Raw genomic sequence first — 27,286 nt, 5'->3', positions numbered from 1 at the left:
TAATAACTTTGTAATTACATAATTATAACATCATAAATACATCTATGAAAGTATTGTAAATGTGTTTTGTAAACATTTTTTTTAACAACCTTTTTTTCAGTTTGACCTGATCTAAAAATATAAATGAAAATTTTAACTAATTAATCCTGCTACACTCTGGCTAAAAAATTCATTCATTCATTTTTTTCCAGCTTAGTTCCTTTATTAATCTGGGGTCGCCACAGCGGAATGAACCACAAATCTATCCAGCATTGTTTGACGCAGCGGATGCCCTTCCAACTGCAAACCATCTATGGGAAACATCCGTACACTCTCATTCACATACATATACTACAGACAATTTCGCTTACCCAATTCCCCTGTAGTGCATGTCTTTGGACTTCTGGGGGAAACCGGAGCACCCGGAGGAAACCCGCGCAAACACAAGGAGAACATGCAAACTCCACACAGAAACAATTGCGGTGAGGCGATTGTGCTACCCACTGTGCCACCGTGCTGCTCTCTGGCTATGAAACTATAGACCATAATAAGAAACAGCATGGTAAGTATAAGAATCCTAAGAATCCAAAACATAATGACAAACATATTTGCTGTTATAGTTCAGGAATTTCTGTGGTTTGCACAACAAGTTCTTGTGGGTTTGTAAGCAAGGCCAAAGAGATAACTTGATGGGTTGTATTTTTGCTCTCTCTATTTGAATACAGAGGTAAATATAGAGCTTCATTCTGTCTGTGTATAGTATATACAAAGGTCAGGTTTAGTACAATTATTCACAACAGCATATTATACAAAACAAACAAAACCGGATCTAATCTAATAAAAGTTTTTGTAGTTTTTGATTATTAAAGACTTTTAACTTTTTTGTAAAATTGTTTCATTTCTGATCAAAGTTTTATTGTAAAGCAACATTGTTGTTGTGAACAAACTGTTGCGATACTGCAGTTGTGTATTTTGTTACATTGTTGCAGTTTTGAACAAAGAAATATTAATAAATTGCAGTTCAGAACAAATTATACTGGTATATTGAGATTTTATTAAACATGAGAATAAATGTAAAATATGACAATTTGTTCCCATGCATGACCTTAAATATTCTCCAGACAAATCCTCTTGGTTTATTCAGTCCTTCAGTGCCATGAAACCCTCCCCGTCTCAGCAGTGAGTCCAGCTTTGTTTAGGTGGAGGTGTCAATTGGTGAAAGAGGGAAGGGTTTGAATGAAAAAGGGAGTTTCAGTACATGCAGCATCAACACAAACACAGACAGAACAAAACACATACACGAGCACAAGAGCGCATATCCCTCGAACACACAGACCCCGCACGCCCGCATCAAGCGGGAGCTCATGATGACGCCCATACAGAGACACACACAATGACAGAAAACGAGTGCTCGACCTGAGAAAAATCGAGCAGAGCACAACAGGACAGGACAAGACAGAGCTAGTGTCCGGACTCTGCCACCAAAACAAAAATTTACAAGACCAGAGAAGCAGAACCCTGACACTATGTGTCCTAATAGTGTTTTTAGCAAGGTGGACCATATATATGACTGTCAACATCTAAAAAATTGTGTTTTGGTGTTTCGTGACACTTTAAAAATAACAAAAATTAGTCCTTCAAGTAAAACACTGTCAACAAAATATGTTTAACTTGGTATTTAATGTTTATTTAAACCTGTATCGTCCAGACAGTTACAGTGAAATCCAAGTTTTCAACTCGAATCATTAAAACATTTTTCTGCTTTGCTTTTTAAATACATTGGTAGAGCTGCTTTAAGCATGAAACATAGCCTGAACATGCACTCAAATAAAGCTAAAGCACCTTACAGGTACACATTTTCACATTTTACAGGTTTTTCTAACTGATTTTACTGAAAGCTCGCATCCACCTAAACAACTTGTGATGTTCCAATGTGTTGTAAAATGTGGTTGATAACAGCTAAATCTTAGTGTTTTCTCTAACAACACAATACTGATCATTTATATGTATAGTTAGAATATAGCTATAGATTGTAACATGACGTTCAGAGGAATCTCTGTTTGACGAGTCCTTTAGAGAAGCTATTTTAGGACTCTAGTGTTCAGAGTTTTCTTAATATAATACTGATCACATCTGCATAACATTAGCTGAAGGTGTAATGTGCTTTTCAGATAATTTTTCGCTTGACGAGTACTTTAGAGAAGAAAGCAGTGGAGGACTCCTGTGGGCTCCTGTTGTCAGTCAAGCACCCTTTAATCCTACGCAGATCTGAGCTTGAAATGTTGGCCTTCAGGTTCAGGAGTGCAAGAACATGCTGCTCACTAGAAACGTATGACAACAAAGACAAAAAGTTAAAGTTTAAATAAATAAGATGTATAGCTATGAATTTTTTGCCTCTTAGGAAAACATGGCTGCATTTAGGAAGTGTTGGTTAAGTTACCTCAAAAAATAAATGAATTACTAATTACATGGTTACAAGTGAATTTAAATTATTTTCAATTACTTAGTCTGAAAAGTACTGAACTAAATACAAAAAAATCCACATAAATCTCAATAGAAATTAAACTTTTAATTCTTTAAATTTGAGTCAAAGTGGATCTTTTAGTTACAATTTTATAAAAAACAATATATGTATCAAAATGCAAAATATTTTCAAGTAATGACACCATATTTCATTCCCATCATATATTGACAAATTTAAATGCTATTGTTTGTGAAGTAATTTTGAGTAATTCTTAATTTAAATGTGCTGTTGTTATTTTTAAAATTTATGATTTGTAAAAAAATTATTAAATAAAAAATGTATGCTATTTTTTGTCAGCTGTAGTTAGCACTGGTTTCAGGGTTTCCCCGGCAGAGTAAAGTAAATTGACATAGCTGTCTTGAGGAAAGTGGCCCAAGTGCATTTATGAGAAAATCTGTCTGAATGCATTTGTGAGAAAATCTGTCTGAATGCATTTGTGAGAAAATCAGCTTGAATGCATTTGTGAGAAAATTTGCCTGAATGCATTTGTGAGAAAATTAGATCCATGTGAATACGGATCACTTTGACACAACTTTTAAAACATTTGAGGCAAAAACTACTTTAAGTACAACATTGTTGTGTGAATGTACTGTTAGTACTACAAACAGACTCACCTAATGTCAGGATAATCCCTTGCCAGAGTAGCAATCTCGATTTGCAAACTTCCAGGATCCTGTAGTTTCAGAATCTCTGATAATTTGGGCAGTATTTTAGAGAGCCAGTCCTCTTTAGATCCCTGGAGAAGAGAATTGTATTAAATTTAGAAAATCTCCAAAGCCTCTTTACATCAACTCCTAACCAAAAACACTCACTGACTTTAATGAATATATTCTTTTTTTATTATATTGATCAAATACATTTTAATGAACACGAATGCCTTTACAATCTTCTAGATTTTGAGAAGATTTTGGTTTTGGGAATAGATGAACTTGACCGTGGTCAGTAATGTCAAAAGTTTCCAAACGTTTTTACTACCTATACCACTGAAGATATTAACTTTTGTAATATTGACTGTTTTAGCAAATCTGCACTTAGAAATGTAAAGTAACAATTTAGAGAACTGATGGTTCCAAAAAATTATTTTCCAGCAGCTTTCCTTAACCTAAAAAAGGTGTTGGATTGCGTTTGTAAGCAAGAGCCAAGTATTGAACAGTATGCGTCATCCACCAGGCCACCTCACTATTATCCAGGACTTACAGGAATTACTCCTTCCTCTTATTAAATCTCCCCTGTGAATAAGTACCATTGTGCATGTTTGTATTTGGTCATTTACTGTACATAAACGTGTGGGTCTGGATGTGATCTCACCAATTTGATGAAAACAGAGCATATTTCATTGCTGTCTTGGGACATGAACTCAGCAGCCGCTTCTTGCTTTTCCTTGTCTTTCAGTTTCAGTTTTCTCTTCATCATTCGCCTCACATACTCAACCATTACTTCTACATGCAGCTCAGCCAGCAGTTCCTGAACAATCACATGCACACACAGAACTGTTTATTAAATCAGTGTGATAAAAGCATTGGCATTGCAGAGACCAGTGTAAGATCATATGCCTATTTACAACAGTTTCAAGTTTGCTGGCATATTTTTTATGGACATTCACAATAAAAATGCCAGTAGAGATTTTGAAATCAGCCTTTTAAAATAAGGCTAATTCATGAACTGTAAAGAAATGCTGGGTTGTTTTAATCTAGTGTTTTGAACCTAGTGAAATTTATGTTATAACTATTGGGTTTGTCCGTATTTGACCCAGTGTTTGAGGTATACGACCCAGCATTTTTAGAGTGTATATTTTTCAAAACAGCAAGAACCATGGTATTTATGTATTTACCTTATTTCATAATTATTATTTTTTTTGCAACATTGTCATTTTTTAACATGAGTCACAAAGGCTTTCTATACTAAGCATTTACCCTTGCCTCTATAAACCACACATATATACAGCAAGGGAAATAAGTATTGGACACGTCATGTTTTCCTGGAAATAATATTTCTAAAGGAGCTGTTGACATATAACTGAACCAGATTATACAAACATATAAATAAAACAAAACAAAAAAAAAATAGAATATTAATAGTAACAATGAAATGACACAAGGATAAAGTACTGAACTACTGAAACATATTTAATACTTTATATAAAAGGCTTTTTTGGTGGGTAGCTTAAAAACGCCTCTCATATGAATTGTTCAGGTGGGATTATTTTTACAGAATTCAACAGAGTGTAAAAATCATAATGCTCGGTGGGTCTCGTCTATCAAATCTGATCTTATTTTGTATTAAAATCACAAGTCAGGTGATTGGCTGGGCCATTCTACGTCTTGATTTTTTTTCTCTGAAACCATTTGAGAGTTTCCTTGGCTGTGTTTTAGATCATTGTCTTGCAGAAATGTCCACCCTGGTTTCATCTTAATCATTACAACAAATACATTGTCCTTTTAAGTGTCAGAAAAATAATATCAGTTGCAAAAGTGATTCTGACCTCTCTGCAGGCAGGCTTCAGATCTTTGAAATCATTACTGATTTTTTCAATGGCCTTCACCAGCTCCTCTACAACCTCAGAGTTTCCAGCAAACCAGGTTTGAGTCCACAGCTTTCGGTACACTGGCTGTATAGAAGAAACAAAAACATGTGTTTTTTATCTTGTATATAATAAATAAGGAAGCAAAGTGCATCATGTAATTCATCCAATGACAGTAGGACATTTGTGTTGGTTCTGAAACATAATTCTTTTTTGATCATATAATTTGTTTGTACATATGCTTAATGTGCAATGCACTTTTCTGAGAAACACAATACATACAACTGTAACAGGAAATCCTCAGAGCACAGGTTACAGATAGAATTTCCTGTCATCTTCAGTGGGATTACATAACAAACATGGACCATTTTTTCTGTCTTGTTTGGTAATTAAAGTCTCAAAGCAATAATGATATAAAATTAATGAATAAAAATGGCATTTATGGTTTAAAGCTGATGTATGTACGTTTTTAATTCTTCTAAAGCATAAAAAAATACCATAATATGTTTGCAGATATTTAAGAAACATGCTATATTCAGCTTTAAATATGTGCGCTACGTGCAGGAAAGTGTCTTTGTTTTGTTTACTTTAACTGGCTCAATGAAAACCAATGATGCATTTCATTCATTTATTCAGAAAGGCAATCAAGGCATGCACCCATGACTGAAATGCGACCTCCGGTGAACAGAAGCAGACTCCGAAATGAGACACAGATTCAGAGTTCCACATGAGGTTAGTAATTAGTTAGGTGAGCAGGTTACATTGTAACCCTGTGTCCTAACAACATGCTATGTGAGGAGATTTGCAGTGATGAGCAAAATGGCAGTTTGTACCAGACGAAACGCGACAGAAATTTTAATACATCCATATAGAAGCAAAGAATACCCACTCACTCTCAAAATGATGAATCTAATTAATACATTAATACAACACTCACAAATTTGTAATCTAATTAATACATATTAAACCGCTTTAACGTTATTAAATGTAGATGCTGTATCTCTGATATGTGTTGGTTTTGAGTCACAGTTTCAAAATTCAGTTTCAAACAGTTTGTTTTATTTTTAAGATCTAGTGTTTTTTAGGCCTTTTTAAAACAGATCTACCAACTACCTGTGGTGTTATTTCAATGACAAATGTCATGAGCGAAGTATTACAAGTCGAGATCGCATTCAGCCTATGTAATAGCCTACAGCATGCGAATCTCTTAGCTTGCGTGCCGATTTCCTCTGCTCGTGCACAAAACTTCTTGCACGGCCTCAAATATACGCTGCTCAAGCGCAGATCTTCTTGTGCGCTTTCAAATAAACGCTGCTGAAGTGCGATTTAGTGCTTTTATATTACAAGTATATCTCCAACATTTATTAGATTTGCTAGGAATGTTTATGAATGTCTCCAATAGACCTGCAGAGCAGTATTAATGCATTTTGAAGGGAAATGAAACGGCTATACGTCCGTCCTGTCAGTCAGCCAGTCAGTCAGTCAGCACGTAACCTTAAAGGGTTAAACAAATGATGCACAGCTCTACAACGGTTACAGAAAAGTTTGCTCTGTTATAATTCGCTTACCTTTTAATATGTTTTGGTGCGATTATCACCTGCTATTAAAAAAAAAAAACCTGACTGAATGTCTGAATGTTTTGAATGAAAAGCTGTAATGTGCCGTGGCGGGATCTATTTTGGCGTGGCGCCCCGCCATGGAAGAATAAATGTAGCGGAAACCATGAGATCTGTGGTGAACTATCTGCTGCTGCTTTCAGTAGTAATAAATGTCATTTAAAATGACATTCAAATTCACATTGTTAGCATTTGACACTGAATAAAGCACATGAGGTGTACCTGAGGTAAACATTGTCAGTTTATCCTGTTGTTCAGCTGCAAGTAGCCGTTTCTAATATATAATTTCGAGATGTCGGTTGGAACAAAAACTCCTTGTAATATGAAAAATATTCAGTCTATGTCGTGCCATTGCTTTTATCTTTCATTTTTGAACATAATTTTAGAAAGTCAATTAGATCCTTAAAGTGATAGTTCCCCCAAAATTTTAATTTACTCAGACTTAAGTGGTTCTAAATGTTCTTCTGAATTCCTTCTTTCTGTATGACACAAAACAAGATATTCTAAAAGAAATGTTTGCCATTGACATCCATAGTAAGAACAAAAAAAATTATGGAAGACAAGTAAATCTTCAGTATATCTCCCCGTGCATTCACCAGACAAAGGGAGGGTGAGTAAATAATGACAATTGTCATTTTGGCTGAACAATCCTTTAAACAACTATTAACATAGAGGTCAGATATAGTTAAGATACCCCTCCTCACCTCGAGGGAACCATCTATGAGGAACGCCTGTAAGCAAAACAGGCCTATGTTGTGCACTATCCAAAAGAAATAGTGTTTTAGTTACGGTGTTTAATATTTCAACAGTTTATTGACAAAATGTTTCAATTTAGTGGTTTACTGGGATACTGATTACATTCTTCATCTGTGTGAAGTTTAGTTCTGTAACTTAATGTACTGTAAACATGAATTGTTCAAATTAATATATTTACATACGGCTCCTTAACATTTTTATACATTTTATTTTGTTTACATCACGGATTGATTACTGTAACTCGCTTCTACGTGGCATTCGTGATAAACAACTTCATAGACTACAGTTAATTCAGAATTCAGCGGCTAGGATAGTTACCCGCTCACATACTTCTGATCCCATAACTCCAATTCTCTTTCACCTGCACTGGCTCCCTGTTCACTATCGTACACAATACAAAATCCTCCTCTTAACATACAAATCTCTTCATAACCTGGCCCCTCACTATCTTTCTGATCTTCTTCAGTTGTACTCACTGAGATCATCTTCTGCTGAACTGTTATCTGTCCCTAACTTTAAGATGAAGTCATTTAGTGGCAGGGCTTTTAGTTTTACAGCACCAAAGTTATGGAATTACTTGCCTTGTGCATTCGCCAGATGGACTCTATTTCCAATTTTAAATCTCAGATTACAACGTTTTTGTTTAGGATAGCTTTTATTGATTCGCTGGTTTGATATTATGCTGATTGTTATTTTTGCTGCTTGCATTTTTATGATGTGCTTGCGATCTGCTGTAAGGTGTCCTTGAGTGCTTTGAAAGGCGCCTAAAAATAAAAGGTATTATCATTATTATTATTAATACCTTTTAAGTTAAGGATGGGAAGAGTCAAATTTTATTGTTGCACGTTGATCTGAGCTTGCAAAGCTAAAACAAGTCAACACATTTCAAACAAATGTTTAACTTTCTAACCACTGATTAAAGAATGTTGATATAGAAAATACTTTAAATAGTTTAAATAAGTTTATTACCTTGCTGTAGTGTCAAATAATGACCTCTACATAACTGGATAAACTAAACACATTCATTGATATTTAAAGTAGCATACAATTGAGGTAGTAAATACTATCTGCAGGTAAATAAGTTGCTTTCAATGATTTGCATTCTTCACTAACCTTCAGTTCCTTGTGAATTCGGCTGAGGAAATATGTGTGACAGATGTTTCTGAGATCCATTAATATAGACATCCGAGTCGTTATAGTGTCCTCTAAAAAAAAATGTTCAACTTTTTGTACATAATTCCTGAGAAAATAGAAAAATAATTGTAGACACAATTTAGTATTACCCAAATACTGATAGAGGATTGCTAGTTTACATCAAAACATTTATTTCAATTATACATAATCCAAAAATCAGCAATGTATTGTCAACAATGCACTGCATGTCATTTATACTTGTTTTAAAGTAAATAATAATGTGAATAAGATGATAATATGAATATGATATATAGGAACATATTTTTTGCAGTATAGAAAGTCAGTGAAACTCACTTAAAAACGTAAATATTCACCAAGCTATCCCTGAGAATTTTAGGAATGTTTTCTTGTTTTCTTTTGACAAGTTCTTTCAGACTTGTCCCATAGCTGCCATTGGAGAAAATGGGGAAAATACCATCAGCCTTACTATTTTAATGTAATTAAATAAGAAGAATTTGTAAAATTAGTAATATAAATATTACCTACCTCAGTAGAGAGCTATCCAGTAGACATAGAAGACTCCAGGATTTACTTTCACATTCCAAAAGTGCATTGACCTCTTTCACAGTTCCTTCAATAAGCTTGGAAGCAAAAACATTTACATTTTATGAAATGCTGCTGTATATTTTTAATACATACTGCATAGCATGTCAACAGAGCCCATAGCTTACCGGCAAAACATCGACAGCAAGGTTACCAAAGTAGCATCCTTCAATGAGCTCAGGTTCAAAGCCATCACTCCATTTATCCACTTCTTTATCAAAAGCATTGGATAACCAATTTCTGACTTCATTCTAATTAGAACAAATAATCATTAAACCACAACATGTCACTGTAGAAGATAAGATCTAATAATAAGATCATCTCACAATGCCAACACAAGTGAGCACTATGGTGTCAAATGCATATGAGGTTGACTATTGATAAAACTATTTGGTAATGACTTTGATAAAATTACCTCCTTGCATGAGAAGTACTGATCCTCTAATCTTTTAAGATGTTCCTCAGGTAACAGAGGTCCAAGTAATGAACTGTTGATGTGCTGCTCCAGTTCTTTGTGCTTCAGTACATCTCTAAGATGAAAAAAGAACATTAATATTCATAAACAGTGTCAGAAAATACTGAATGTTTATAATAAAGATAATATAGAGCTAAGAAAAAAAATCATTTAAGAAATTTACATCAATTCTATCAAAATGCATTGCTATTCTCTTTTGAATGGATTCTGAGTTTAGTTTTTTAACAGCAGATGGTGCTTTATGCTTTATGAAACAGCAGTACTCTGCTTGCATCCAATTCCTTACAAATACCCCTCATGCCTAAAATAATCATTAAAAAGCTACTATTATGCATTATAAAAGGTCATATTTTGGTTTTGGGGGTTTCCAACAACAGCCAAGACAAAAAAAAAAATAAAACTTTCATTGTCTTATAACATGCATTTATTCTTAATTAACTATCCTGACTCGTATATTATTTGTTCAGCTATTTATTTTTCCAAACCCCTACTTTGCATGATGTCAATCTGCGATGATTAGTCTAATGACCAAGTCTGCTGTGATTGGTCAACTGTGTTCGCATGAGACAAAAAGAAATGCCCACCGCAGCTTATAAACATTGTTGAAGTAGCTAGAGTACAGAGTATATGTGTGAGCCCAATGCAGGAGTGCATTAAAACAATGCAGTTAAACCCCAGTATATTGCTAAAGTAATAAGAAATAACAACGACACACTTTCAGTATTAATCAACACAGTGGCAAAGTTAAATTATTTAAAAATTTACCACCTCCCGTCTGTGTAGGAATAGTTGATGGTGGCCATATCAACAACAAACACCGGGGAATCGTGAACTCCGAAATGCATTTAAATCGTTAAAGTGGTACTGTTGTGAAAATGAACTTTAAGGTTTATTTTTGACAGAGACTTGGTTGAAACACGCAGAAATGTCATCTCTTGTCAAGTTATCTCCTTCTGACTGTTCATTTTTCAGTACTCCAAAGCATAATTGACTTGGTGGTGGCACAGTTTTTAAAAGCACTTTGAAATGTAGATTTCAGCATGTTGATGGCCTGTTTCGTTTTGAAGCACATATACTACAGACTGATCTAAATGGCGCTTTGTCTGTGTACTGGTCTATAGACCTCCTAAAGTAGTACACCCTTCATTAATGAATTTTCTGAGTTCCTGTCTGATTTGGTGTATCGTTGTGACAGAATGTTGGTTTTAGGTGATTGGTTAAAAACTTCATGAGCCTTTTAGATTCATAAAATTTAGTGCAGACTGTTTCCAGCCCCAATCATAATCAAGGCTATACTCTAGATCTTGTTTTGACTTATGGTTTTTCTGTGCATATCCAGGACATTTTTGGATGCTTATTTCTGATTATTTTCCTTTTTTTTTTTTTTTTACCTGTTATTCCATATAATCAATCTTTCTCACAGTTGCCATGCAAATTATGCTCTTGAGTTTTCTAATTCTTATTCCAAATTTCTTTCAAATGCTAATGCTTCTTTGCCATCTTGTATGGCTACTAAAAACTTGCTGAAATGTTTAACTTGTCATTTTGCTTTAAATAAAGTTGCTCCTCTTAAATATAAGAGGTCAAGGGTCAGTTCCAATCCTCAGCCCTGGTTAAATTCATCTACCTGTACTCTCAGGCAAGAGTGCAGAAGGGCTGAGCACAGAAAAAGGAAGGACTTCAGGTTTCCTACCAGATTTTAAAAGATTGCTTAAATGCATATCAAGACAAAAGTCTTTTTAAAACCATAAATTCAGTTCTTAACCCAATTGTTTGCTCAGTTCCTGTTGTCAATCTGGAGACGTCCATACATTTTTTTGCCCAGAAAAAAACAAGATATTACATCAAACCTCTATCCTGCTGACATGGATAACTCTAATTTGGTCCCTCCATCCAGCATTTTAACAAGTTTTCAGCCTGTATCTTCTTCTCAGCTACTCAGAATAATTACCCAGATGAAACTGACCTTTTGTTCTTTAGATGCACTGCCTTTCTGTCTATTTAGAGAGGTTTTATATACAATCAGCTCTTAGCTGTAATAAACAGCTCTTTAATAAACAGGGTTTTTTTCAGAAGTGTTTAGACATGCTGTTGTACAGCCCCTATTAAGGAGGCCTCATGTTGATCCTGCTGTGCCTGACTTCTACAGGCCTATTTATCAACTCATTTATCTCAAAGGTTTTAGAAAAAATTGCAGTTTCACAGTTGACTTCATATCTGGATATTTTTTATATTTTAGACCCATTTTTATCTGGTTTTAGAGCAAAACACAATACTGAGTCTGCACTACTGAGTTGCAGAATCACAGTTTACTCTCCATGGATTCTGGGTCTGCAATTATTATACTTTTAGACCCAAGTCTTTCTTTTGATACCGTAGATCACGACATTTAATTGAAACAACTTGAGTGTGTTGCTGGGGTTCAGGGCCGTGCCTTACAGTGGTTCTCCTCATATCTAAAGGGGAGATTTCTGTAAATATTGGATCCTTCACTTCACCACCTAAACTCATTCATAGTGGTGTTCCACAAGGATCTATTCTTGGCCCTCTTTTATTTTCTCTTTATATGCTTCCTTTAAGCTCAAACATAACATAAACTATTACAGCTATGCCGATGACCTTCAACTACATTTTCTTATCCAACTAGGAAAAGATTTATCTTTAGAACACCTTTTCTTATGCCAAACTGACATTAATACCTGGATGACCAATAACTCTCTGCAACTAAATGAAAATAAAACTAAAGTGCTCTTAATAGGTCCTGCTGCGACCAACTCAGCTAGGATTCCTAAACGACAATCTGCACAATCACGCCAATACTCTTGGGAGTTATTTTTGATCCAATTCTGCAGTTGACAAGCATGTAAATGCATTTTTGAAGATCAGCTTTTTCCAACTTAGAGTGATGGCAACAGTTAAACTGTTTCTTTCTAAAAAAAAAATATTTAGAAATTGTAACTCATGCTTCAATTTCTTTTTGGTTAGACTACTGCTACTTTTTGTAGATTGGTCTACTTCAGTCAACGCTGTCTCAGTTACAGTTGGTTCAGAATGCAGCCGCCTGATTAATAACAGAAATTAAATTTAGAGATCAAATCTCCCCTGTCCTTGCCTCATTGCACTGGTTTCCTATAAAACTCAGAGTTGATTTTAATATCCTTCTTTCACATATAAAGCATTGCACAATTCTGCCCGGTCTATATCTGTGAACTTATTAGGCCACATACAGCTTATAGGCCTGTTAAGGTCCCATGATTATTTTGTCTGTCCCTCGGTCTTGCTGCAAGTCAAAAGGTGATCAAGCTTTTTCTGTGTTATGGCCTCAAGGCTCTGGAATAGTATCCTTCTGAATATTAGAATTTTTCCATGATTGGATGCCTTTAAAATTAACTTCAAAGACTTATTTTTACTCTTTGAGTTGCCTTTGAGTGATGCATGCATGTGATTTCATATCTGTATTTTAGTTATTACATATTTAAATATAAATATTTTTCCTTATAATTTTATAAAAGCTTTATTTAAAATTTTTTATTAAATGTGAAAATTAGGGTTGCACTGGTCTGAAAATAGCAACACATCGCGCCATACACATCTTGCACCGTATTGCGCCAGGTGTATGATAGGGCCCTTAAACTCAAGACCAAAATCATATAATCGACTCCAAGTCTATTTTTTGTTTAGAGTCAATCGTTTTAAACACTGTGCACTTTCATATTTAAACCTCAGCTGAATGTTTTCCTTTACTTAGAGCAAGGGTGGCCAACCGTGTTCCTGGAGAGCCACCTTTCTGCAGATTTCAGTTGCAACCCATATCAAACACACCTGCCTGTAATTACCACTTGGTGTTCAGGTCCTAATTAATTGGTTCAGGTGTGTTTGATATGGGTAGCAACTGAAATCTGCAGAAAGGTGGCTCTCCAGGAACAGGGTAGGCCATGCACCCCTGACTTAGAGCTGTGATATACAATGCATTTATGGTCATTTTCAAAAACCCATAATCAAAAACCCTCTTTGATAAAGCATCAATTAAAGAGAGAGAGTAGCGATGCATTTTGAGCATCTCAGAATTTATGAAGCAGAATTGATTTCTCAAACAATTTATCCCCACAGCTCAAATAGATAGCTGACATGTAAATGAATGTGCTTTTAAGACATCAATCTTACTTTGGGTAGTAGATCTTTATCCAGCTCAGTATATAGGCGCAATCCTCAAACTCAATACTGGACCTGGTAAGCTCTTGCAGTCTGGCGGAGAAGGTCTGATGGTAAAGTTGAGCATATGTTCTGCAGATGTCAAAGTCTGCTGGATAACACTCCTTTAGATTTCGGACCACAATCAGCAGGTCTTTTTGTACTTGTTTGCCTGTTCGGCACACCTCTCTCTTTAAGGAAGTGGACAGCTTGTCTGCTTTATTCTCCTGTCCATCTGCATTTTTCAATCGTGTCTCCACTAAAGTCTTAAGCAGTGGATCATGGATTTTTTGTCTGCACTCTGTGGGCCTCCATATTGGACGCTGGTTTTCAGAAACTTCTGCCCAACGTCTGTCCTGTGCCTCCTCTTGAAGTATTGAAATCAACGCACTCTTAAGTGTCTCCTGATTTTCCTCATTGAAAGAGTCAAGAATGGCAAACTTTAGTCGCTCCCTGAATATCTCTGAGTCTCTCAGGAGCTTGTCCTCTTCATCTTCTGTCCTGCCTAAATTATTTGAACCGAAGAGACGTTCTTCAGCTTTTACCAGCAGCTGCTGTGCATCAGCCAAACGGTTTTGTTCAAGGTTGCCATTGAAGTCTAGGCTCACTGTTGGATGTGAGAAAGTTATTCTGTTATATTAATCTGCCAAATGAATCTTCAGCTTCTGGTAATTCTCAAGTGTGTACTATACCTGAGGGAGCTTCGGGGTATTTTGAATTCTTCTGGCGTTTCATGAAGTCGGGCAATTTTATTTTATTGGCTATTTTAATTTTGCTTTTCTGACTTTTCTCTTCAGGATCTTCAGGGGAGTCTGCTATGCATTCAATGGCCTCAAAGTCCACATCTGAAATGTAATTCAGAAATCGAATGAAACAAACAACTAATTTAATCATGTCAAATACAGAGTAAAAGAACAGTCACATATATAAGGGTGCTAAAGGAAAATCATGATATGATTAATAATAAAATAAAAAACACCACTAATACATTTACCTACAACTTCCGGTCTGAAGACAGCTTCAGATTTCGAATTCCTTTTGCTTGTGATAAGGTTTTTCATTTTAATATTTTTTGGGATTTTGAATTTATGGTTCTGTTTTTCATATTGTGCTTCAGGATTTTCTTCAGCTCCGTGTTCATCACCTTGGATTTCTTCACCTTTTCCAAGGTCTTTTTCTGAAAGGAATCAGAGATAAGGTTGAGGTTATTGTTTAGGGTAAGGTTAAGTTTAACAGTTGTTAGTCGTTGCTGGAATTTGACTCTAATTTAGGGCTGGGCGATATGGCCAAAATTGATATCATAATATATTTCTAAATTGCAATCGATATTTTTTGATATAGTCAATTTAAAAAAAATAAATAAACACAAATAAAATCATCAAATAAACAAAATCTCTATAACTATATAGCTGAAATCTTAGTCTATATAATATAGGCTGAACATTCTTGCAGACAACAACAACAATAACAAACAGACTGCTCCAGCCAGAATAATGTGAGCAACTACAACTAAATATAGATGGATGGTTGGATGGATACAGTATATGTATGGCATGGTAGAAATAAGATGAAAGAATTTTTCTCTTTTTACACAGCTAATGTTAGGAATAGGGCTGATTTTTACAGCCATTTCTGGCCAATTAGAAATGTCTGGAATTGTCTACAATGATCACTGTTTCATGCTCTTCACTGAGTGCTTTATTGGGCACTGAACCATGCAGAAATTATCAATCAACTGACAGATCAGTTGAAACATTTTACTTTCAAAAGTGAAAACTTTCAAAGCTATAAGCAACTATACTGCTGAGCGCTGACTAGTTTTGAATCTTTAATGTAGAATATCATCACACAAGCAGCCTTTCTAATGTGGCCAGTATTTTATTTATATCGAAACATTAGAAAAATGTTTAAAAACCATCACAGTTATTAAAAAAGCTCCAGCTGGCTATGCCTTGATTGTTCCTGTTTTGTTGGAATCTGCTTGGTTCAGGAAAAATATGACTGCAAGAGGAAGGAACTTGGGCAAATCTGACTGAGAAGAGTGCATGGGTGGAGTTGGAGCTGAATGCATTTAGAGAATGTAATAGGTACTATACTGCACTATATCTATTACTGTGTTGCACTCAGAGGTTTGAATTTACACTAGGCTGTGCTCAGAGGGTTGCAACTGTGGAGATAAATTCCCTGTAGCAGACCCATCATGAGATAACAGGAGTTACCAGAAAGGTTGCAGCCATTTGGCTGGCAGCTAGCTCTCTGCAACTCTCACATTGTCGCCCCCTAAAACTAAGCAGGTCTGCGACTGGTCAGCACCTAGATAGGAGACCACACGAGAAAGCTAGGTTGCTGCCGGAAATGGTGTTAGTGAGACCAGCAGGGGGCTCTCAACCTGCAGTCTCTATGGTCATTAAAAATCCCAGGATGTCCCTCCAGGTGTCATTCAGGTGAATGCAGTACACTGGTGGTGGATAAGAAGATTCTCCCAAAGTGTAAAGTGCCTTGAGTGTCTCGAAAACGCAATATAAATGTAAGGAAGTACTTGTTTAAGGGTGCCAGATGAAGTGGACCTATTCTTCATCTTCCAATATGTATGGGCCTTCTGAGGACACTGACTGCAGTTTGATTGGAGGGCAGTCATTGCAGGAGGTCTATGTTATGTTCCCAGAATGGCAAATTCCCCTGCTTTCCCATGTCACAGACACTGATGTCCAGCAAGTAAAACCTTTTTTGAGATCCATGGTGACTAATAATTCAGATCATCCACCCAGCATGTGAAAGTCACAGACCAAATCCCTAACGTCAGCCTTTGTCTGATTTAGAAACCGTTGCCAGACTTTTCAAATCATCTGATTTCTCACAAAGCCATATGGTTTGGGAGATGTGAAGAGGAAGATGCGGAATTTTAGCTGATTTTAGTTCTCGTTTGCCATTTTGTTCTGTCAGATTTTGTTGTATGGATAGGTCAAGGTTACAAGTGCAGTGATGACTACTTTTTATTGATAAATAAAATTTACAAAATGTTCCCTGTTGAGAAAAAACAACAGCACATGGACAAGACTGAACAACAGGACTGCAAGCAGTAAACACAAGGGAAATACAATCATGATCTGGCAATGAACTGAAAACACCCATAGAATAAAATGTCGAGCATAGGTCACAAACTCAATTCCTGAAAGACCGCAGCTCTGCACTGTTTTGCTCCGACCCTAATCAAACACAGCTGATCAAAATAATTGTGGTGTTAAAAAGATTCATGAACACATCAATAATTTGGATCAGCTGTGTTTGATTAGGGTTGGAACAAAATTGTGCGGCCCTCCAGCAATTGAGTTTGTGATATAGTACAAGCAGTGCAAGCAGTAACAGAATTTGCAGTGTCAAACAACAGACAAACATAGCAAAGCCAATTGCTCACACAAAACGCGAGAGAAGACCACAAGGAGTGTCAGAGCTGTGTACAGATGTGACAACCCTGACAGTATGTGATTTTGTCATATGATACACCGATATACTCTTTGTAAAGCTCTTTTTATTTCTTGGATTAAAAGTAAAAAGATCTTCGAAATACCTTTGTAGCGATATGTGGATAACAAACTTCCAGACCTCGTCCACACTTCGGAGAGCAATGTTAATATGAAAATATGTAAAAACAACTATCAATATGAGGACTTTGGGATGAAATAGTTCCAGTTAATCATTTCTATCCTATAACACCACCCCAAATATAGGTTAGCATGTTTAGTCAACCATAGGGCTGGGCGATTTTTTCAATTCTTTCAAATTTACGTTTTAAGACGATAACATTTTTATTAAATCGAGGTATCGCAATTTTTTTATAAAAATATTAGATACATTATAATTGTACCAATGCGCTTTTGCTCCGTGTCTCTGTGTTACTCTGCCTGACTGCCTGGGTTTCAATCATTGTAGTGACGGACTGAACACAAAGACTGGACAGCCTAATTTAACCCAGTGCATGAAGTTGTGGACGAGCATAGCAGAGGTTTTTTTTGCAAGTTTTGCTGAGCCTGGGAAAAATTGGCTGTCAGCTCGGCTTTGACTTTGTCTTCTTCTGATTGAATGACAGGTTGTAATGCTGCTGCTATTTTCTCAAAAAGATACAGTGGAAGTAAAGGATTGAACACAGAAACTGTAAAGCCTAATTTAACCCAATGCGTGAAGTTGTGGACATATAGCAGGAGCAAATACAAGCACCATATGTGTCTAATATAAAATAATTTAATTATTCTATTTTTGTATTTCCCCCTTTTAAATACCGATCATTTGATGCGCTTTGCACCACTCTCTGTATTATGCTGCCTGACTGCCTGTCTGGGTTTCAACTAGGTCTACTAATGAGGTCATGGGGCCGAGTACTTTCACTTTTCACTGCTACAGCTGCTCACCCCTGCTCATGTTCAAACCAAACTAAGATCAGCGTGGTGTTTCTATGGCAGGTTTTTATGTCCTTCATACATGTTGAGTTTATCGACTTGATAAGGGAATATGTCTTGACAATCCACACAGACGTGACTTAGTAAAGCATAAAGTCATGTAGGATTTAACTTGTTGCATTAGTCTGAATGTAAATACCCTCGTCAGCGCTGGAGAGTGGAGCAAAGCGCGTTTGATGCAAAGGTATTAATAAAAGAAAAATACACAACTGAAGACACTTAAATGCTTGTATTTGTTGTATTTGCACCAGCTCTGTATTCCTGCAACCAGTGCCCCTTCTCAGAGGATGTTCAGTGCAGGTGGGAACATTATAACCTATCACAGACCATCTTTAAAGTCTGAAACAGTAGACAGACTGGTCTTCCTCTCAAAAACCTGTAAAGAACAGCTACATGTGACTTATTAACAACATGCTTTATGTTTGCTTGATGCAAACAAAGTGTTGTTTATTAATTAATTAATTTATTTTTACTGTTGTAAATTTGCTTAACTTTTTGAGTTGACTGATGTAATATTTACATTAGTTAAAATGGGTATTTTCTCACTATATTCAGAACAGAAGTATTTATTGTTTGATTCAAATTGCACAATATTTACTTTAATATTTTATTAAATATGGTGAAAAATCCAAATTTCAAGCTGTTTGGACAGACATGTGTGTGTATATATAGTGTATAGACCTTCATATTGGGGTGAAATAAACGCAAAAAGTCCTTTTTTTTTCAATTTCACAACATAAAAACGGTGGACCAATTGTAGTGATTTTCAGACCGACCGCAACTTGACGGAGGAGTGCGGTCCCCCCGCCCACCGAATTGATTGACAGCTGTTACATTAACATGTCTCGGTAGTCACGTGTATAATCATGTCATCAAGATCTGACGTGCATAAAGATGTGTTAAAGGGCACCAAGGTTACCCCTTTTTTCAGATTTAATATAAGTCTTTTGCATCTCTAGAATGTGTATATAAAGTTTCAGATCTAAATACCCATCAGATTTTTCATTATACCTTTTACAAGATGCTGTTTTATACTGATTTCCAGCAGGGGGTGGTTTTGTTGTACTGCGCCTTTAAGACGAGTTTTTCCCGCTTACTGCTTCTACATGCCTCCTCCCTCAGCTGCTTCAGACAACAGACAGACTTAAAGGAAGGAGGTCTCACGTAGCGTTTGTGAGATACTACAGTAAGAACTAACCTTTACTAATCAGTATTGTGAAGTTGCATTGATGAGTCACACACAATATCGTTACAAAGTAAACGCGCGTGCACGCGCACACACACACACACACACACACACACACACACCGCAGATGACACACACACAGGCAGGCAGACAGACAGAGCGCGCTTAGCTTAGTTAAGGCTAACCTCAAGTACTGTGTGGATATCTGTTATGCTAATGTACAAAATAAACCTGATTTAACTTCCACAAACCGGGATTGAAGCGTCTTCTTTTATAATTGTTCTGACACGCGGCTGTGCTGATGAAGTAAAGCTGAAGTAAAACGCTGTAATTAATTACACACATACTCTGTTTTAAAACACTTTAAACATGTGAAACTTACTCTTAATCACATTTGATGATGATTGCTGATCCTAGCGAACAGAACAGACCTTTTATTCCCGGTTGCTTTGCGTATGTCTGTCTGGTCTTGTTGACATATACACGCGACTACCGGAACATGTTAATGCGCGCAGCTGTCAATCAATTCGGTGGGCGGGGGGATCGCACACCTACGTAATGGTGCGATCGATTTGAAAACAGCTCCAATTGGCCGACCCTTTTTTTTGTAGTTAAATTGAAAAAAAAGGACTGGGTGTGTTCATATCACCCCAGTATGATGGTCTATACACTATACCAACACACAGATCTGTCCAAACAGCTTGAAAAGTAGATTTTTTACCATAGGTGCCCTTTAAAGTTCTTACTGGAGTATTTCTCACAAACACTATGTGAGATCTTCTTCCTTTAAGTCTGTCTGTTGTCTGAAGCAGGGAGGAGATTAAGGCATGGAGAAAGACACATAGAAAAGGTAGGCAGGGAGGACTCGCCTTAAAGGCACAGTACGACAAAACAACCACCTGGTGGACAGATGTATAAAACAGGGTCTAGTAAAAGGTATAATGAAAAATCTGATGGATGTTTTGAGCTGAAACTTTACATACACATTCTGGAGAGGCAAAACACTTATATTAAATCTGAAAAAAGGGGTAACCTAGGTGCCCTTTAAATCTTCTGCAACAATATTTAACCCGTGAATTTGTTTTACATTTATTTACACCTTGTTGACCAATTTATGTACGGCATGGATATTAAAAATACAATGTTATTTAACCAGATGGCTTTTCAAGTTACTTATAAAGAGAATGTTAATTCAGTCATGTTGTTGTAATGTTTTAAGTTGAGTAGTTACACAATAAAAAACAAAAAATCGAAATCGTAAATCGGTCAAACTTTATGAAAAACCTAGATTTTTTTTTTTGCCATATCGCCCAGCCCCAGTCAACCATCTTAATTACTTAAGCAACAAACAGATGTCACAATATAGCCTAGGGTAGGATTTTTTTTATTTATTGTTGTAGTAATTTTTGTGTCAGTTAGCTAGCATACAAGCCACCAAGTTGCAATTTGGCTAACATATCAAATGTGCATACAAAACTTGCCAAATGCATGTTCTTCCTAAATTAATTCATTTAGCACTAGATTAAAACAGATGAAGTAAAGTATATGAGGATCCTCTTTTTGCCATCAGTGTTCCATATCACTTGATCTGAACTGCAACCATGTTATGATCTGACTATAGTTCAATTTCACTATACAAAAGTGTATGTGTAAAATAAATGCCTGATTTGATTTGATAGCTGATTGCATCTCAACACAATTTCAACTTAACTATGCTATTTGAACTTCTACTAACAACTCAGTTATGCCGAGTTCAGACTGCATGATTTTAGCCCCGATTTTGACTCGTAACAGATTTTGTGAAATCGGCTACAAAATCTTGAAATCACCGGCAAATCTGTGCTCGTTCATGTGAGTAACAATCACACAGTGTAAATTATTAAAGACACTATCTGAGAGAAATTGCAGATGAGTCGCCGACACCCGTGAGATATTTGGTGTGCTAAATATCTGGACATGTCAGCGATACAAATCATGACTTGTGAAATGTGTTCTGATTGAAAATAACATCTGCGATCACCTACAGCCAATGAGAGAGCAGCATCCACTAGTATGAGTACCTGCAGGCCAGCGGGGGGTTGGGCGATGTCGGCCAATTTGGCATCATACATAACCATATGTACGAACCATATACAACCGCTTAACCGAATTATAAATAAACAATGATAAATTACACACAAATTACTAACTGTGAATCACTTTTGCGCAGGACTCTGGCATACATAGGCAGAGTGAAATGTGTCGTTATAATGGCGTCAACAAACTTGGTTGGGAAAAAAAAGTGCAAAACCAACAGCAACCAACCAACAGTATCTAAGGTTTTCACTAAAATTACTCAGCACAAGCGTGAAAGCGAAAGTTGAAGCAGTGTACTGACGCTGTGACACGTTAGCTGATAGATTCAGAAGACCAAAGAGTCGTTAGATGGAGACAACAGTAATTAAATATCACGCTCAACAACTAAAGTGATACGTGATCTAGCGGGACATTCTTGATAAACTCTCCGATGTGCACTGCTCAGAGCATTTGCTGAGCTGGAGCTCAGACTAGTGCATGACAGTGTGTGTGTGTGTGTGTCTCTTTGTGTGGTCAAGTGATGTGCATTTTCAGCAAGTGGTACTCGTATAGTGTGGACGGAGGACTGTTCAGAAATGCTAGATGAAACGCCAGTGTGGATGTGGATGATTTTTGTTCTAAAATGCCATTTTAAAACTAAGACGTATTCGTGAAAACAGGCCTAAAGGGCATGACAGTTAAAAGTATTGCACACTAGACACGCACTTTCACATGCTATTTAAAATGAAACTATTCAGATGGTGTTCTGTGGCGCGGCAGAAATAAGAATAGTGTCCTGAGTCGTGGCTGGGCGAAACCTATGATTAGGATTCTGAAATGCATGCCGCGACGCTGCACGTCGCCGAGCGGTGCTTCTGGTGTGTGACCCCCTTAAGTGTGTATTTTTCGCGAGCATATTTGTGAAAGGGGGCGGGAAATTGCGATGCTGGCTCAGCATCGTGATGTCTATCGGCCATAGGCGATTGACGATGGCATAGTCTATTGACACAACCCTAGTTAGAGGAAAAGTCAAAAGCACTCATTTACCGTTTATTTGGACCCAAGAAATGAAGGAAAAACTAGTGTAAATTTGGCAGAAGCACAGTGTCTGTTTGACGCATCATCTGAGTAATATCACAAAAGAGTCGAAAAGTTAAAAAAAAATGTAATAGAAAATGCTAATTCTCTTCTCCAGCTGAGCAAAATAAGTACAATTTCTAAAGCTAAAGCTTTTTTTTTTTATTATGTAGTCAATAGCAAAAGATATTACATGACCTTGCGTTGTTTCCATGTCACTTCTCGCATTTGTTTGGTTGTGAGATGTATTTTGGACAAAGTTGGCAGCAATTCTGCCTAATATAAAGTCATGCAGTGTAAATCCCCCTGTCGCCGATCCATCCTTCAGTGTAAACACAGTAGCTACAGAATGCTAACCCAGATAGTCATGCAGTGTGAAAACATCCGTGACACGACTACTTTGAAAATCATGCAGTATAAACTCAGCATTAGGTGCATCAACCTTGGTTGTGATTGATGGTCATTTGAATGAGCAACAACACACACACACAAACACACACTCTCTAGCCCCTTTCACACAGTGATACCGGTAAATATCCGGAAAATTTACAGAACGACTTTACCGGTTTATTTAAAAAAGCACTGTTCACACAGGCAAGGACGTTACGGAATTTTTCCGGAAAAGAGCATTCACACATCCATCGCAAAATGCCGGTAAATTCTGACATCATTAACCAGAAATGACCTCTAAACGGCTGCGCTTGTGTTTGTAAACATTTGACTACATTACAAACTCTTTGGATGGATCAGTATTGAGTACAACTCCAATACTCCATGATATGTGTGTGTGCTGGTGCTATGGGCGCTCACGGGCACACGCAAAGCTTGAAGGTAAACAAACAACGGATTATCATAAACATTTTATCGATAATTATTTACACAGTTAGCATTAAGAAGGAACATAGAAACGTTATCTGACTAACATCTAATTGCTAAAGGTGTCTGGAAAAATATTCAAAGGCTTTTATTTTCATAAACCGCGCGCACGTGAATGCGTCTGACTGTTCTGATTGGCTAAAGCAGGTGTCTCACGTCAGCACGTTCTAGACGTGCACGCGCTTTTTCCGGCAATCTTCCTTCTGCATTCACACAGCGCAGCATTCCGACAAATTACCGGTAATGTTACAACTTCTCTTTCCGGAAAATAGCCAGAACGAAATTAACGGTATTTTCAAAAAGGGCCTGTTCACACATACAACCTTTCCGGAAAATTGCCGGTAATTTTCCGGAAAGGTCTGTATGTGTGAAAGGGGCTTCTCTCTCTCTCTTACATATGAAAATAGTGTACTGCTTAACTGACTTGTCTTCTTTTGTTGCTTCGAGGAATTTGATTGTCCCCCGCTTTTTTTAACCTAGTCATTTATTAGGTTAAATGTAAATTAAATTCAATTTCCAAAGAAAAATATGTATTTAGTTCTATATTAATATTATAAATTAATTAATATAAATATTTGTTAAGTTAACTTAAAGGCCATTTAAAGAAAGAAAGACAGACAAAGAAATGGGGAACATACATTAGTAGCACAAGCAAAATAAAGCTCTATCTGTAAACTAAATATTCTCTTAAAGGTTTTAAATTGTAGTTTAAAATAAGAACCTTTAGTGTTGAACATTCAAAAAAGCTTCTTGTTTTTAAACTTCTTATACAACAAAAGTACACAAGTCTTATAAATGGTGCCAGCTGATTTAAATGTACTCCCCTGCAAATACAGGTTTAAAAGGTCACACATAAACCTCGCTGATGTCAAATCGTTCTCCGTAAAGTAATTTTACTAAATTATTTGATTGTAGCCTCGTCGTTTTTCATGGGAAAGGAGTCAGACTTCGGTACACCAGAATCACCTCAAAGCAATCGAATGGTGTTTTTGTTTTGAAAGGAGTCTGAAAGGAAAGATGAGTCCGCGCACGCCGCCCATATCAGAGGAGGTGCCTGCACAGTCCACGCACACTCTGGACGTGTATCCAGCGTGCCAGATGGAGAAAACGAATATTTCGAATATTTTCTGCCACGCGAGTTCAGTAACGTTATAATATTCGGCCTCAATACTTTACCATTATCAGGCAAAATGTCTCATAACGGGCTCAAGCGGTTCCGAACCCCGAACGTTCTTATGTCGATTAGCGCCATTACAGCACATCCCTGTTAAGCGCATCATTGTTTTATGTCGTGTTATGTTATGCTAGGAGATGATAATTACGACGAAGACGTAATGCCATGACGTAACTTTAACGCTGATTTGAGTATAGAAAGAATAGGCTGTTTTCTAAAACGGAATAAAAGGGCGGTAACGTTAAATTAAACTTGGTCAAACTACAAAAATTATATATTCGAAATACACATGACATGAAAACTATCGTCAAAACTTGATTGCTGCCTCGCAGTTTCACCTTAGACAGACTAACGTTACTGCACTGACAAAGATTTCAGACAATCGTAATGTCCGTTAATTAGTCAACGTTAGCTTGTGGAAACCCGCAGGCAGCGTTCTCTCTTGCGATGACTTAGCATAAGTCACGAAATGCAAATATAGCAGAAAAGTCTACATAAGGCTGTAATCAGTATAAATAAGCTACCAACTGACTTCAAGAATAGCCAAGTCATAGCTCCAAACAAAAGCTTGAATCCACGTCCATTACATTCAAAATCAAAACACATTATTTGCTAAATAATTTAGTGTATGTCATACTATAGATCGCTTACCTTCCATTACTCTTCTAAGGGCCATTATACTAAAATGCAGAGCGTAGTCCGAGTGTGTCTGGACCGTGCGGACTCAGCATTCGCTTGAGTTTGTCCTTCAGTCAGACTGTGCCCCCTGTTCCAACACTGTCTTTTTATAGCCGGCTTTTCCATGTGATCAGTGGAGAGACCCACAGAAAGATAGCATATGCATGTTTTGACTACTAATGTTCGCTGTTTGATGAATATCGCATTTCAGCTTGATTGCCTGCTTCCTGTTAGGGTTTAATTGTTTCAGCTAATAATAACAATTATGATTAATAATAATAATAAACATTTTTGTGTAAATGCCCCATATAGTCATGAATCTGTAAGCTAATGGTATTTTCCAGATTTCTTCTTAGCATTTTAACTTGGAAGCATTGATTAAAATAAATAAAAAAGGTAGTAGTTGTTGTTTTGTCTTTCTCTTTTATTTTTTACAAAGCATTTTTCCATAAATGTGTTGTATGATTGTGTGCTGCAGTCTGATACAAACTTTTTTGACAGAACTGACCTATAAACATTCAATAACCAGCAGTGGGAGAACTAAATGAAGTGAAAATGTTTGTGTTATTTTAGCTGTATGATATATTATTCTGACTGTGGGAAAGAATGCAGTCTAGTTTCACTCTGATTAACTTTTAAAACTTTTTTATTTAGCTATACTATCTGAGGAAGGACATTGTCAATAAAGGCTATCAATTATCAAGGCAGTAGGTTTAAAAAGCTTTTTTTTTTTTAAGCGAAACAGAAATATCTGTATATGTGTATCTGTGGGATTTGCTTCATTTAATCATGCGGTTCTCAGTAATCATATAATACAGTTTGTTATTAAACTTTTTAAAGGTTTAAAATCTGTTGTGCCTTAATATAAATTATTTCATGCCAGTACTCTAAGGCTTTATTGTACTCTTTATCTCAATGACAGAGAATGTACATAACACAAAACGTACAAAACAAATACATTACATGCTTTCATTAATCTGTATAGCAGCTCTGGGCTCAGAAAGTTCTCAAAATATAATTTTATCCTATTTTTTTTAAAGGAAAATTAAGGTGTATGTTATAGGTGGTTGTTAAATGCAGAGCTTTGTAAAAAAAAAAAAAAAGTGGAAAAAGAACCTGCAAGTTCAGAGAGACATCAAGCCTCAATATTCTAATGCAATACTTTTGAAAGTAACTTTCCCCAACACTGGTTATTAAAGCAAAGCCTGCTGGAAAATGAAACAGAAGTGCTTTATATCAGAACATTGAAATGATTGTTTGTTATGAAAGTGTATCAGCAGGGCAACTAACTTTGCTTATTATGTTTTCCAGCTACCCATGGCATTTTGCTCTTGCTTTTCTGATTCCCCCGGAAGTCATGTATTCCTCTTAGCATGTGTTCAATTCAAGTGAAGATACAAAACGGACAATTGTTTAACTCATGATTCTAGTGAATCATGTTGGGGAAAGCTACTTTTGAAAGTAATGCTTTACAATAATAAGTTACTACTCAAAAAAGTAACTAGTTGCATTAGTTACTTTTTATGGTAAGTAATGTGTTGTTGCTTTTGCACTGTTTATGAAGCTGTTGAAAGCTCGATTATTTTGATGAACATTTTAAATTGGGCAGGTATTTTCAATGCATGACGTAGTTTTAGACAGGTCTTTATTTCAGTTTTTTTCAAAATGACACAAAGCCCGTTACAACAGACAAAAATCACAACAAAACTAAACAAAGGGTTTAGGATAAGATAAGAACAATACAATACAATTTACACAGCAGTAGTTTGAGAACAAAAACTTAGTCCTATTCATTATTTTCTAATATTTCAATGGGCGCCATAAATTATTCTTTACTTGTTGCACAGTGCTTTGAAGTTGTTGATTCTGTCTGATGTGAAATAAAATTGTTCAAAATTAAAGTATGATTTCATATATCCAAATAATAGGTTAAATAAACATTTGACATCAGTTTAAAAAAAACTGTTGTTGTTCAGTTAACCTTCCC

General features: G+C 36.3%; 1 protein-coding gene across 3 annotated transcripts; it reads right to left on the bottom strand.

Moving 5' to 3' along the window:
* Positions 1–1,640: 1,640 nt before the first annotated feature.
* On the bottom strand, positions 1,641–25,382 carry tnfaip2a (tumor necrosis factor, alpha-induced protein 2a). Of its 3 annotated transcripts, XM_087297639.1 has the most exons (14): positions 25,273–25,382; positions 17,368–17,412; positions 14,794–14,976; positions 14,492–14,644; positions 13,773–14,406; positions 9,549–9,663; positions 9,262–9,384; positions 9,077–9,171; positions 8,885–8,977; positions 8,510–8,636; positions 4,986–5,111; positions 3,812–3,967; positions 3,118–3,239; positions 1,641–2,300 (listed from the first exon to the last, which is right to left on the bottom strand). In XM_087297639.1, the coding sequence occupies exons 1-14, from the start codon at positions 25,295–25,297 to the stop codon at positions 2,147–2,149; spliced, it is 2,151 nt and encodes a 716-aa protein (XP_087153765.1). In that variant the 5' UTR covers positions 25,298–25,382; the 3' UTR covers positions 1,641–2,146.
* Between the last annotated feature and the right edge of the window lie 1,904 nt (positions 25,383–27,286).

The sequence above is a fragment of the Danio rerio genome, chromosome 20 (assembly GCF_052040795.2).
Source record: "Danio rerio strain M-AB ecotype USA chromosome 20, GRCz13ab, whole genome shotgun sequence".
NCBI classification, from domain to species: domain Eukaryota; kingdom Metazoa; phylum Chordata; class Actinopteri; order Cypriniformes; family Danionidae; genus Danio; species Danio rerio.
Note: the sequence above shows the minus strand (reverse complement) of the source record. Positions and strands in the feature narration are given on the sequence as shown.

What these genes read in the sequence shown, in the direction of transcription:
- tnfaip2a (XM_087297639.1), bottom strand. Translation starts at nt 25,297, where the DNA reads ATGGCCCTTAGAAGAGTAATGGAAG. An exon ending in CCTTAGAAGAGTAATGGAAG is followed by an intron (nt 17,413 to 25,272) that starts GTAAGCGATCTA and finishes TGCTCTCCGAAG; the next exon opens with TGTGGACGAGGTCTGGAAGT. An exon ending in CTTCAGACCGGAAGTTGTAG is followed by an intron (nt 14,645 to 14,793) that starts GTAAATGTATTA and finishes ATTACATTTCAG; the next exon opens with ATGTGGACTTTGAGGCCATT.